The 13,701-nt window shown below is 57.8% G+C and overlaps 1 protein-coding gene across 3 annotated transcripts in view; it reads right to left on the bottom strand.

Moving 5' to 3' along the window:
* The window catches only part of UNC13A (unc-13 homolog A), a 28,433-nt gene that overhangs the window by 9,730 nt on the left and 5,002 nt on the right, over window positions 1-13,701 (bottom strand). Inside the window, exons 10-33 of one of the 3 annotated variants that reach the window (XM_031604604.2) lie at window positions 13,303-13,428; window positions 11,388-11,954; window positions 9,515-9,608; window positions 8,750-8,799; window positions 7,801-7,888; window positions 7,052-7,057; window positions 6,895-6,966; window positions 6,410-6,629; window positions 5,672-5,899; window positions 5,165-5,306; window positions 4,872-5,041; window positions 4,560-4,675; window positions 4,313-4,476; window positions 4,005-4,167; window positions 2,444-2,512; window positions 2,263-2,352; window positions 2,050-2,184; window positions 1,759-1,892; window positions 1,382-1,467; window positions 1,104-1,230; window positions 926-1,022; window positions 694-837; window positions 459-542; window positions 148-225 (exon numbers count right to left, since the gene is read on the bottom strand). In XM_031604604.2, coding sequence (XP_031460464.1) covers window positions 148-225; window positions 459-542; window positions 694-837; window positions 926-1,022; window positions 1,104-1,230; window positions 1,382-1,467; window positions 1,759-1,892; window positions 2,050-2,184; window positions 2,263-2,352; window positions 2,444-2,512; window positions 4,005-4,167; window positions 4,313-4,476; window positions 4,560-4,675; window positions 4,872-5,041; window positions 5,165-5,306; window positions 5,672-5,899; window positions 6,410-6,629; window positions 6,895-6,966; window positions 7,052-7,057; window positions 7,801-7,888; window positions 8,750-8,799; window positions 9,515-9,608; window positions 11,388-11,954; window positions 13,303-13,428 — 3,250 coding nt within the window. Of the gene's footprint in view, window positions 1-147; window positions 226-458; window positions 543-693; window positions 838-925; window positions 1,023-1,103; window positions 1,231-1,381; window positions 1,468-1,758; window positions 1,893-2,049; window positions 2,185-2,262; window positions 2,353-2,443; window positions 2,513-4,004; window positions 4,168-4,312; window positions 4,477-4,559; window positions 4,676-4,871; window positions 5,042-5,164; window positions 5,307-5,671; window positions 5,900-6,409; window positions 6,630-6,894; window positions 6,967-7,051; window positions 7,058-7,800; window positions 7,889-8,036; window positions 8,116-8,749; window positions 8,800-9,514; window positions 9,609-11,387; window positions 11,955-13,302; window positions 13,429-13,701 lie in introns of all 3 variants that reach the window. The other 2 variants (XM_090125920.1, XM_090125921.1) reach the window with 2 other exon arrangements.

Here is a 13,701-nt window from a genome sequence, read left to right as displayed (position 1 = left end):
CTCTGTGTGCCCCACATTCATCCCTGGGCAAGGTCTGGTGCGGTGCCATGGGGTAACCCACGCAGAAATGAGGAACTGGGGACCAATCCACGGAGAAAAGCTCCATTCCCTCCCCATGCCCCCCACCCTGAGACCCCCACTACGCACCTCCTTCCCCCCCATGGCCTCAAACATCTTCTCCAGCTGGACGCGGAGCTGCTGGATGTTGTTCATCAGGATGCAGGGCTGTAGGGGCAGGATTTGGGGTCAGCACCAGTGCTCATGGTTGCAATGGCCCCATGGAGCCCCCCCATCCCACACAGGGTCACTGCAGCCCCATGGCACTGAGATACATTTTGGAGACCTCCATCAGACAACAAGACTGAGGATGTGGGTTATGGGGACCGCAGTGGAGCTAAGTGACAACCAAGTGACAGCCACTGTGCGGGGACAGCACGAGCAGAAGGGAGGTACATCACCACTTTCTCCTTCTCCTTGGAGCAGTATGAGGCAAAATCCTTGGAGATGATCTCGGCGTACTGCAGCAGCACGTTGCTGATGGTCTGCACCCAGAGGAAGGAGGGAGAGAAGGAGACGTGAGTCCCTCAGCGGCGATGGAATGGTGCAGTTGGGGAAGGAGTTGTGGTGGGGAAATGCCAAGCAGCACAGTAGGGTTGGGGTCCCGAGGGTATGAGACCCCTTCCAGGTGCCCACCTTGGCGAACCTCCGCATGTAGTGCCCGACAATCTGCGGGTCGGGGCACTCGAGTTTCTTGATGATCTCAAAGCTCTGGTTGAGCTGGGAGAAGACGTCCACCACGGAGCAGGAGAAGAGCGCGTGCTCCGACGTCTGCTGGAACTGTGGGGAGATGAGGGGGGCATTGGGGTGAGGGCTCCTGGCCCCATGAGCACACACCAGGATTGCATCCCGTGCGCATTGACCTTACCCCGTCCTTCTTGTCGCGCTCCAACGCTCCGTGCAGGAAATCCCGTGACACCTCCTCATTCTCATCCAGCCATTGGATGACAAAGGGCTCAAACCACCTGTAACGGGTGCACGGTGAGAGCAGACAGAGCGGGGGCACAGAACGGATCCGTGCCCACCCCCCCAGGAGCTGCACTCACGCAGGGTACTCCGGGACACGGCTCTTGAAGGAGGGCAGCTCGGTGACGTACTCGTTGTACAGCCACTTCACCTTGAAGTGCAGGTTCATGTAGTCTGCGCTCTTGCACAAGCGGTGCTTGTCGTGCTCTGCGTGGGGAAAGTGAGAGCAGGGCTGTCTCATCCAGCCCCAAATCTTTGGGAGTTGGCGGGGGGGGGGGGGTTGGGTGACCCCAAAAATGATGGGGAGAAGATGGGAGAGGTGAAAGGGGATTGCCATGCTGTCTGACGTGGCACTCACCCTCCATCGCGTACTTCATGTCCTGGGCAAAGAGGTTCCACATCACCTCGGCGCTGATCTTCCCCACATTCAGCTCCTGGGGGAACCTGGGGTGGGAAGAATCCCACGAAGGCTTGGAGAGGTGGACTCCAAACTCTGTCTGTCACATGCAGCTTGGAAGCCAACCCCAACCTTTGCCCATCACACGATTTATGGAGGCCAACCCCAACCTTTGCCCATCACACACAACTTGGAGAGCCAACCCCAACCTCCCCCCCCCATTACCTCAGTTTTCCCTGGATAGAATGGGTGTTACACCCCACGTCCAAACTCAACCTGGTTGGCACCACGTGATCCTGAGTGCCCCTTTTCCTATAAATCGCTGATCAATTGCTTACTGGTTCAGGCAGGGCGTGTAGGAGTTCTTGTCCTCCTCAATAATGGACACGATCAGGGTGATGAGCTTGGACCAGAAATCCAGGTTTTTGATGCTGGGCCCCTGTTCCTCGGGGGGCACCTCGCCTTTCTTGTTCTGGAGCAACAGGGGTGCAGTGGAGGCTTTGGTTACCCATTGGTTACCCATTTGGTTACCCATTGAGGTCACCTCCACGGTGGAGCACAGGGGGAGCATCGCTGGGGGAAGGGAAGGAGAAGGGATGGATTTGGGGCAGTAATGGGGTCCCACGCACCGGGTCGGTCTGGTACTCGCGGCTGTAGAGCTCGTGGCAGTTGTTGAAGATGTATTCGTAGGTGGAGTTGAGGCATGCCTTCACGCAGTCCTTCACCACCTGGCTGGCTCGGGGTGGGCTCTGCAGCTCCTGGACCTGTGTGGGATGGCGGTAGGGCTGCAGCAGGGCCAGCAGCCCCCGCCCCAAAACTGCCAATGTGGAAGGAGAAAATACCTTCATCCGGAAAAAGGTGATGCTGGTCAGCAAGTCCACCGTGGACTTGAGGTCCTGCAGCCGCTCAGGACTGCTGGCAGGGAAGTTGTTCTGCCAGGGGGGGAGAGAAGAGTCACGTGTTGGGGGGTGAGAGAGAACCCTATTGCCCGGGTGGGGAAACTGAGGCACAGCAGTGCCTTACCCGGTACATGGAGAGGTCGATGCGCAGCGAGTTGTGCAGCTGGTCGAGGAGTTTGACGAAGCGTTCTTTCTGCAGAGAGACGCCCCGGGGACGGGTGAACGGGGGGATGGAGGTGGGGGCCGCCCCCTCCCCGCTGCGCCCATACCCCAACCCTCTCATTTCTGTCCTACTGTCCTGTCATCCTTCTGTCCTGATGTCCCGCTGGCCCTCCCACCTCCACCAGCCCTGTGGTTGGGGCAGCCCATGTTCTCTGGGGTTTGCTGGCAGCTCTCGGTGGCTCCAGGGCACACGTGGTCCTGGCAGAGTGCAGAGGGGACCGCTCGGTGCAGGATGCATTCCTGCATCCCTTCAGCTCTCCCTGTGTGCTGGAGCAGGATGGGGTACCCCTGCCCTCCCTGGGCTCGGAGCAGAGCTTGGAGCATGTTGTAGGATTGCTCCTCCCTGTGGTGCAGCCCCAAAGAGAGAAAAAAAAAAGAACGTGGGGAGAGCAGTGTGGGGTGCTGCATTTCTGGCTTTGAGGTTGAGCTGTTTCAAGACAAATCAAGGGGGATCCCAGGATGCTCCTGGGGTTCCTTGGGGTCTGCCCAGGCTGCATGGACGGAACACCATGGGCTGATGGGTTCCTTTGGGGATGAGTGGCTTTAGGGCATAAATTCATCTCCCAACCATGGGGTGAAGGGATGCCAACGCACGCTGGGCTGCAAATATGGCATCTGAGCTGGAGGCAAAGCGACTGCTTTGCCTCAAATGATGAAGCACTTTGGGTGCACCTATGCTGGGGGGGTTGGACACCCCCCTGTCGGCCGCATCAGGGCCGGGCTGTCCTGCAAACCTTCGGAGCCGCGCTCGGTCCCCGGCACCCAACGGCTGCAGCGCGCTTAAATCGGACCCGCCAGGTGCTCGGGGATAAAGCGGCACGGCCGGGCACTTTAGGACCCAACCTTTAGGCTCTCTAAAAAAAGAGAAAGAAACAAAGTTTTTAAAACCCTCCACGTTAAGAGAAAAAGGTGTTGTTGTTGTTGTTGTTGTTTTTTCTTTCCTGTGGTCTCCTCCTGCCGCACGGCTCTCGCTACCCTTCGCCCTAACCGAGGCTGGGCTCCAACCCCATAGCGCCCGCATAGGGGGACGCAGGGGCAGCTGGGGTGGGAGCACAGCCCCCTCCTTGCCCGTGTCCCCGTGGGTGCACCCATCCCCGGAGCAAACTCAGTGTGGCACCCATGGGTGCTGGCACAGCTGGCTGAGTTTGCGGCGGTTTGGGATTGCGCCCGGTGCGCGTGGGGCCGTGCAAAGCTCCCATTTGGCACAGGCATTGTGAACTGCATTGCCACCCCAAAGAAGGCACTTCAACCCAACCAGAGTAATGTTGTGAGCAAATTTTGACTTTCTCCAGCAGGAAATTTCCGTCTCACAATCCAAGAGAGGGATGAATTTTGGTGCCAAAACCCCACTGCCCCGTGTTGTTGAGTTGGGAGCTGCCTTGCACGGCCCCATTTGCTCCCTTTTTGCCCCCCCACCCCCTCCCCAGAGAAGAGAGAAGAAGAAGGAAGGAGTGTTTACGCACCATCGGACTTACCCCGAAATTGGAAGCGGCAAAGCGGTCGGAGGCAGAGACGTTGGTGGAGGCTGTGGTGTGGGCATAGTAAGCGTTGATGTTGGCCAGGAGGGTGCTCATCACTGCCGGCACCCCCGGGCACATGTATTTGGAGGAGAGGCAAGCAAAGTGCCTGGGGGAAGAAGTGGGAGACGTGCTGCTTGTCTGGGGGCATACATATGGGGTGGTTGGAGTACGTGGGGATGTGTGCACACGTGCACCAATGGCAAGGTTGGGAGCGCAAAGGGCAGCAAGATGCAGGGCAGCAAAGGACTCACGTCATGGCCTGGTAGATGGACTCCACCCCGTAGCGCATGGCAAACTCATCCACAATCTCCTGTGCTGTCTCATCAAAGTAAACCTTCCAGGCGTCGTCCCCTTTGGCGTCGGGGATCTTCACCACTCCGTTGTTTTGTAAATCCGTCACAAAGTGGAAAAGGTTCTGGGGGCACACACGAGGGTCCCGTTACAGCTCCGGGGTCGGGGGCAGCATGGTGTGGGCGAGGGGGTCCACGTGGTGCTCACCTCGTGCAGACACGTGTACTGCACATGGTAGGGGGCCACCTTCTCCTCGCCCTTGATCTCCACGCTGATGTGCAGCCGGATGGCTCCCGACACAGCCGACTTGTCCGTCCGCTTGTCTAGGGGGGCACAGAGAGCGTGAGGCCAGACCCCACAGCAGCCCCCAATCCGCCCCATTGCAGACGGTCCAGGGTACAATGGGACCCCTCTCAGTGCCTCAGTTTCCCCATGGTCCCAATAGGAAATGATGCTTTGGGTATCATCCCCCACCCCTTTGCAGTAGGGTGAGGGTTGCGTCCCCAGCACAGCACTCACCCAGGTTGTACCAGACGTCCATCTCCCCGCTCAGTGTCCGCACCTCGATGATGGTTTGGCCCAGGAAGTCGTCGGATTCCCTCTTGAAGCGCTGCTTGACGCGGGACTTGATGTCATCATCCTCATCCCAGACACGGACTTTGATGCGGTCGGAGGAGTTATGGCACTCACTGCAGGGAGAGGGGGGTGGGACCAGGATGAGTGGGGAAACGTGCCTCAATTTGCCCAAAACCAGGTACAGCCCCGTCTCCTCTGGACCCCCTGCCTGACAGCTCCCTGCCACCCCAACTTACAAATGGAAATTCTCCTCCCAGACCGGGTTGAGATTGCCATAGATAGTTTTAGTCCTTTTTTTCGTCTTTCCAACCTGGACAGTCACATAGGGGTCACTGGAACCTGTCTTATCCTTTGCTTGCAGGCCCTGGGCACAAACCACTGCAGCAAGGCATAGCACAGTGTGGCACATCCATCCATAGACACCAGTCACATGTGGCACAGAGGAGAGAACAAACAAAGAGCAAAATCAGTGCTGCAACCATGCTGAGGTCCCCGTGCTGAGCACCCCGTATCCCCATGGCACCCCCTAACTCCTCTCTGTAGGGCGAGGAGGCTGGGACACGCAGTGTCCTTGTGCATAGGGTTGGTGACATCTCCAAGGACTGGAGCTGTTGTATCCCCGCTCTCACCCCAAATGCTGTAGCTTATAGGGGATGCAGTTAGGAAAGGCAAGAGCCGTGCCCACAGGGATGCCCCACAGTGGGAGCAGCAGGGATGCAGTGTCCCCATGGGGGGTGATGTACCCGTGATGCTGATCTTGGCCGACCACTTGGAGGTGCCATCCAGGACGCTCTGCTTCACAGCCTTCATCTGCTGCGTGTGCGTGGTCTTGGTGACCCCAAACACCTCCTGGATCAGCTCGAAGATCTCCGGCTTGTTGCGCTCGCGGATCTTCATGCGGTCTTTCAGCACCATGATGATGTTCTGCGTGCGATCCTCAGCTCCGTGCTTGGAGCTCTTCTCCGCCGCCCCTGGGGGAGGGCAGTGACAGGTGGCAACAGTGGGGACGGATCATAGAATCAGCATAGACTCATAGAACAGCTTAGGTTGGAGAGGACATCAAAGCTCATCCAGCTCAACCTCCTGCCGTGGGCTGGGTGCCCCAAACCAGATCAGGCTGCAACGAGGCTCGCCAGAGCCAAACACACCCAGCTCCATCAGCTGCTCTCCATAGCAGAGGTGCTCCACACTCTGAGCGTCTTCATGGCCCTCCCCATCCCACAGCTCCACGTCCCTCCTGTGCTGGGGACCCAGAACTGGACACAGTACTGCAGCTGGGGCCTCACGAGGGCAGAGCAGATGGAACAGTCAGTCCCATCTCTGCCCACTGCACCCAATCCTGGAGAGCTTCACCCCACTCCCACAGCACACCTGTGCTGCTCACCCCAAGCACACAGCAGGACCCCACCTCCCAAATCATGGCCACCTCCCTCCGAGCCACCCCACAGAGGTATGGGGTGGGGAGGCAGATGACCACTTACTCTGCAGGCAGTCAGCATTGAGCAGGTCCTGGCACTTCTCGTGGCACTTGACCCCGCACTCGGCGCAGCGCATGCCCTGCCGGGCGATGCCCCACAGCAGCCCCTCACACTCATAGCAGTAGGTGGGGGTGGTGGCCGTCCACACCTCAAAGTTGTGGGGTGTGGTGCAGGAGATGGGGTACACTAAGGCTTGCAGGGTCTTCTTGTAAACATGGTTTTTCTGGGCGAGGGGGGGAAGAGAGAAGGAAAAAACTCCTAAGTTAGAGTGGTGGCCACATGGAAACTGCCATCCTGACCCCATTGACAGCATCCCCATTGCTGACATCCCAACCTCTTTGACCATGACCCCATTGCTGACATCCCAACCCCAACGATTGTGTCTCCATTGCTGCCATCCCAAACCCTTTGACCATGACCCCATTTCTGCCATCCTGACCCCACTGACCATGTCCCCATGTCCCCATTGCTGCCATCCCAGCACCTACCAGCTCCTCATTGTTCAAGGTGCTGGAGGCCAACGCGGATGTGATTCCCGCTTTCCTGGACTGGACCAAGGACTGTAGGAAAGAAACAAAGTTCCCAGTCCAGCACAGCCCCTCTCCATAAATCCGAGACCCTTGAGACCCCTAACAGAGCACTCACCATTGCCTGCGGGCAGCCAGGGCGAGCAGGGAGCAAAAATCCATCATTAGGAGCTACGTCACAGCATAACCCCAACCCTAAACCTGCCCACCCCTTGATCCCCACCCATGGTGCCCACCCCACTGCCAACCACAACCCAAACTCCCAAAACCCAGACACTGACACAGCACAGCAGAAGCATCAGCGGCCGCCCCAAGCGGGCTGGGGACGGGGGCAGAGCAGGGGGACAGCAGGGTGGGATGGGGCAGGGTTGGGGACAGCATGGGGATGCCCTGGGGAGGGCACGAAGTGTGGGGAGAGGTGGTGAAGGGCACCTAATTGTGGGCGCAAAGGGCGTTTGATTGCTGAAATTGGTGTCTTTGGTCACTGGGGAGGTGACAGTGTGGGGACAGTGTGTGAGACAGGGGTTGGGGTTGAGGTCCCAGCAACGGGATGGCACAGATGGGGTCCATAAAGGCAGCACTACGGCACCCGTGGCACCACCTGAGCTATGGGGTGGTGGGACAGGAGGGGACGGGGGGGCACGTCTGTGCTACGTGACACAGGCCAAGATGAGGACGCCGGATGCCTCAGTGTCGGGACCCTGCAGCTCCGTTAAAGGGAAGCACCCTTGGGTGGGCAGCGCCGTCCTCCTGGTCTAGGCCACCCCAAATCCACCTGCGACCCCAAACCCACCCCACCCCACCAGGAGCAGAGGTCCGGCCGCCCCCAAGGGCGCTCTCCCTTTAACCCCTTCATCCCGCGCTCACCAGATCGCTGACTAGAGGGAGAGATTTGCGTCCGGGCTTAATGTCGGGCATGCTGTTAATGCAGCGCAGAAACCTTACAGCCGCCCCCCTACAGCCGGGGACGGCCAAGCCAGGTTGGAGGAGAGAGAACAGAGAACACAAGCCATGTTAGAGGCGGCAGGGGGCGCGGGCGGCGCGGTCCAGCGGGAGCGAAGCCGGCGGCTGTAGGGCGCAAGGCGTTATAGGAGGAACCTCACCAAATCGCTAACTAAAGGGATGGGTTTTCGCTTGCGTATATCCGGCATGCTGTCTATAATGATCAGCCCGCCGCCAGGCCTGCAAGAGAGAGGAGAGTCAGAGGGGGAACGGGGAAACTGAGGCAGGGAGGGAAGCCGGCGCTCCTGGGAGCAGCGCATCCGCCGGGCGCTGGACGCTGTGGGGTGCTGGTGGAAAGATGCAGCTTTCCTCGTCGTATTGAGGTGTTTTCCCTTGGTGCTGCAGTGGGAAATGCAGTGAAAAGCAGCCCTTGGGGTTGGGTTCAGGGTTTTGGTGCAGAGTGGGGCTGCGCAGGGGACCCTGTGGCTTGGGGAGCCCTGCAGCATCGCTCAGGACCCGTGTGGCAAGGAGGGATGAGGGAGCTCTGTGTTCCTGACCCACTCACCTCCTCGTTGTCCCCTCGGTGGTTGTTCTTGGGGACGTGGAGCAGTGCCTGGGGACATCTCCAAAGCACCGAGTGACCAGCATCCAGCCCCAAAATCTGCCATCCAACCCCATACAGCCTCCAAACCCAGTACCCAAACCCCAAACTGGGTATCCAACCTGATAATCTGCCATCCAACCTGAGAACCTGCCATCCAGACCCAAAATCTGGCCCCAGCCCATGGAGGCCAGTCCCCCACAGCTCTTCCCAGCCCCCCAGAATGCCAATACTGCTGCCATAGGGACAGCCCCACGTCCCATAGGTACTCACCCGCCTTTGAACCAAAGCGATTTTGCTTCTCCATCGCCTTCCCCACGAGCCTGAAAAACACAAGGTGGGGGTCACGGACATGGCGCTCGTCACCTGGGTGGTGGGCAAAAGCCTGGTCCTAAAAGCACGAGGCTGAAAAATGACATCAAGTATCTACTCTGCGCAGGGGGAGAGAGAAAAAAACAGCCCAAGAAGCTCGGTGTAGGATTCAGGTGGGACGGATGTACTGTGCAGAAGTGCAGGTTTGGGGAGCATCACTGGGAAGGCACAGCGGATCCAAGAGAGAATGCAGGATTGGGGTGTGTGTAGGGACCCCCGAAGGAATTTTGGGGGGAAAAAGAGAGGAAAAAGCCAATTGTTCCTCCCTTGTAGGGCGGTCCCTGCACACATGTGGGCACACAGGGAAGGCACACACGGTTCCATCAGACATGCTTACCTACAGCCCTCCCCTGCGGGAAGGGGACGCGTGGGCGCGAGGGCCATGGTGGTGGAGAACTGAAAAGTGAAGCGGTGGGGAGGGGAATCGCAGCCCCGGGGGAGCAAATCCAGAGCCAAAACAAAAATAAAAGATGGAGGATGGAGTCTAAAAACAGAACAAAAAAGTGTCAGCGCAACGCAGGGATGGGGCGAGGGGATGGATGGCACTGGCATGCAGCACACATGGTGACAGTCCTCAGCGTTCCGTGCCCCTTATGGGGCCATCAGTGGGGTCCCCGCTGCCCCCCGGGGTGTGGGTGTTTGTGGGGTGGGCAGCGGGGTGCTCACCTCCTGTAGCTGCAGGCAGACCTTGTTGAAGGCTCGCAGCCAGTTGGCTTTGGCTCGTGCTTTGGGGTCCTGCACCTCCGCTTCCACTGGCTCCCTGCAGGGATATGGTGCACTCACTGCCTGCACAGTGCTGGGGTTAGGGCATGGTGAGGTGTGGGGATCCCTATGGGTTGTGAGGAAATGTGAACATGGGAAATGCAGTTTTCTAGCAGGGAATGCTCTGCAAAGGCAGTGGGTCCCAAGGAAAGGCAGAGCTTCCTCTCACTTGGTGAACCCTGACTTGGCACCCAAGGGAGAGGGAAGGATCCAGCCTGGAGCAAAGTGACACTGATGTGGAAACACATGGATTACATGTCTTCATTGTTTTTTTGGACTCAGAGGCATGGAATCATGGAATCATGGAATCATGGAGTCATGGAATCATAGAATCATGGAATCATGGAGTCACAGAGTCATGAAATCATCGCACAGAGTTGTGAAATCATGAAGCCATAGAGTCATGGAATCATGGAATCATAGAGCCATGGAATTGTGGAATCGTAGATTCATAGAGTAATGGAATCACGAAGTCATAGAGTCATGGAATCATGGAGTCACAGAATCATAGAATCATGGAATGAGAGTTATGGAATCGTGGAATCATGGAGTCATAGAGTCATAGAGTCATGGAATTGTAGAGTCATAGACCATGGAATCACGAAGACATAGAGTCATGGAATCATGGAATCGTGGAGTCATGGAGTCATGGAATCATGGAGTCATGGAATCATGGAATCATGGAATCATGTAATCATGGAATCATGGAGTCATGGAGTCATGAAGCCATAGAGTCATGGAATCATGGAATCATAGAGCCATGGAATTGTGGAATCATAGAGTCATAGAGTAATGGAATCATGAAGTCATAGAGTCATGGAATCATGGAGTCACAGAATCATAGAATCATGGAATCAGAGTTATGGAATCATGGAATCGTGGAGTCATAGAATCATAGAGTCATGGAATTGTAGAGTCATAGACCATGGAATCACGAAGACATAGAGTCACGGAATCATGGAATTGTGGAGTCATGGAGTCATGGAGTCATGGAGTCATGGAGTCATGGAATCATGAAGCCATAGAGTCATGGAATCATGGAACTGTAGAATCATATTACCATGGAATCTTAGAGTACTAGAATCAGAGTCATAGAGTCATGGAATCACAGCCATAGAATCATGGAATCATAGAGTCACAAAATCATGGAATAATGGCATCAGAGTCCTAGAGTCAGAGTCATAGAATCATGGAATCACAGTAGTGGAATCAGAGTCAAAGAATCAGAGTCATAGAATCAAGGAATCGTGGAATCGTGGAGTCACAGAATCATGCAGTCAGAGAGTCACAGAATTATGGAAACACAGAATCAGAGTAATAGAGTCACAGAATCATGGAATCATAGAATGACTTGGGTTGGAAGGGACATTAAATATCATCCAGTTCCTAGCCCATCTGCTGAGCCAGGCTGTCCTTCAAGCATTTCCCACCACGCTGGGGATAGGAGCCCCTGCCCAGGGATGACTTCCAGTTCTTTTCCTCCTCTCTTGCAAAATCCAGATGGGGAAGAAAAGGAGAGGAACGCTTTGAACGCTTTGAACCTGCCAGGATCCCGCAGAGCCCAGCATGATGTGGCAGTGGGAATGGTGCCCAGGGGAGTTCAGGAGACCTTATTATAGGACCTCAGCCCTGTTTGTGGGGGTCCTCGGAATGGGACAACCATGGGGCTGCCCACAGAATGGGAGCTGCAGGCAGACCTGAACCAAGGGCCACCACCGAGATGTGTCACCGGTCCACAGTGTTCCCAGGCACGCTTCGGGACAAATCCCCCTCCTACCTCTCATCCTGTTTTGGGGGCTCAGGTTCGGGTGCTGGCTCCTGCACGGGAGCTTCATCTTTCTGCACCTCTGCGACCTCCTGTGGGGCAGACGTATCCTGCTCCTCCTTCCTCTCCTCCTTCCTCTCTTCCTTCCTCTCCTCTTTCCTCTCCTCTTTCCTTTCCTGCTGCTGTGGCTTCGCCTGTGGGACCTGCTGCTGCTGCTGTGGTTTCTGTGGTGTGGGATAGGCGTCACGCTCAGGGGCTTCATAGGCATCCGGCTCCCGCAGCTCTTCCTCCTCCTCCTCCTCTTCCTCCTTGGGGTAGCCCTCCTCATTCTCACTGTAGTCCTCATTGAACTCTTCCTCCTCCTCCTCCTCCTCCAGGTAGAGGTCGTCATCCTCATCCTCCTCCCAGCGTGGCGAATCCTTGCGGTAGCTGACGGAGCTGTGGCAGGAGTGGTAGGAGTCGCCGTCCCGTTCGTCCAGCTCTGAGTCCCTCAGGCTCTCATTCTCGAAGTCCTCGCTCAGCTGGGAGCTGCCTTGGCTCAACTCGGCTGACGATGCGTAGCGGCTGCTCCCCGTGGGGCTGTGGGGTGAGGGGACAAGGAGAGGGTTCCCGTGGGTCCGTGTCGTGGCACCGCCTGCCCCATGTCCCCTCAGTCCCAAGGGGGTGGGTGGGGCGGCGTGGAGGGGCTCCCACCAGGACGTGGTCCTGGGTGGGCACTGGGCTCCTTGTACTGGCAGACGAAAACACAGACCCCAGCTTGGGTGCTGGGGGGCTCCGACCTTCCTGACTGTCCCCTCAGCTTGCTCCTGCCACGGGTTGGGGCACAGTGTGGCCACGTGGCATACACAGCCAGATCCAGACTCCTGCCCTCCGTCCTCCAAATTTGGCCCCTAACCCCATACCCGATGGCCTGGTGCTCCTGCACCTGTCATAGGCACCCCAAATCCATAGGCACCACTCCCCTAAGTGCACCCCATCTCCAAGTGCACTCCTTTCTGTGCACATCTCACCAAGAGCACCTCTTCTCCAAGGTACCCCCTCTTGTAGTGCACCCCCTTTTCTGTGGACACCCCCTCCTTACAGAGACCCTTCTCCAAGGGCATCTCCTCTCCTAGAGCATCCTCTCTCCATGGGCACCCCCTTCTCCAAGGATACCCTCTTTGTATGGACCAATCATTCCCTTGCTCTGGGGACCTCCCTTTGCTCTTTCTATGGGGCCAGAGCTTTCTCACCACCCCCTCCCTGCTGCCCCCTAACCAGCACCCTACTCTCACTGCTACCTGCACCCACGGGTGCAGTTGGGCAGAGGGACTCCTTGCACCCCGAGTTCTCCTGGGGGTGAGGTGTCCCGGTGGCCGCGTGGCTCTGGGGACTCACATAAGCACACATGCAGACAGGACAGGGACAGGGACATGCCTAGGAAGAGGCCGACACCACGTCTCCAGCCAGGGCTCGGTGTGGGCGAGGGGGGCACGGAGAGGGAATGGGGGAAGCAGGGGATGAGGCACTGGGAAGGGATGCTGGGGACACCCAGGGGTGCAGGCATCATCCAGGCTCCTTGGGGAAGGGGTTTGGGGCAGGGGGTGCAGGAGACATGACTCGTGCCTGGCCTGATCCTGGCCCTCGGGGTCTCCAATGGCTGCAAGGAGAGCTCTAGTGTGCAAAGTGACCGGGGACGCAGTTGGCGTTGGTTTCCCCATGTCACCATGATGGGGGGCGAGTGGCACCACGACACGTGTTCACCCCCCACCGCCAGCTCCAGGAAGAGCAGCAAAAACTCAAAACCCTCCGAGCTTCCTCACGCCGCTCCCGCTCTGCGGGGCGAAGCCTCCCTTGCCGGGACTGGTGTTGGCCTCACCGCGGCTGCAAGGAGCGAGCACAGCACTGTGCGAGGACGGCACACGGCACACAATGAGCAACGACCCACCTATCCGATAGGTCTAGGGACCGCCTGCTCTCAAGGGAAGGCTGGCGGCTGGTCCGCCTGCTGGACCCCGAAGCGGACTCAGCGTCGCTGCGCCCGTTTGGGGCAGAATCTACGCTACCGTAGCGTCTGCCGGGGAGGAGAGGAAGAGGAAGAGGATGGTCAGAGAGGTCCCACCACCGCCCGTCACCGCGCCGTCAGCTGGGGATGTTGCCTTGGGGGGCTGCGTCATGGGGGCTGGCGCTGTGTGCTGTGACCTCAGGGCTCGTCCATCCTGCCCTATGGCCACGTTGGGGTTTGGGGTCAGCGGTGGGGGCAGAGAAGGGGGGGGTTTGAGCCCACAGAGCTTGGAAACTCCTCCATCCATCTCCAGCAATGAGGAGAGGCTCAGGGTTGGCACCC

Source organism: Phasianus colchicus, chromosome 28 (genome assembly GCF_987193195.1).
Source record: "Phasianus colchicus chromosome 28, bPhaCol1.hap1.1, whole genome shotgun sequence".
NCBI classification, from domain to species: domain Eukaryota; kingdom Metazoa; phylum Chordata; class Aves; order Galliformes; family Phasianidae; genus Phasianus; species Phasianus colchicus.
Note: the sequence above shows the minus strand (reverse complement) of the source record. Positions and strands in the feature narration are given on the sequence as shown.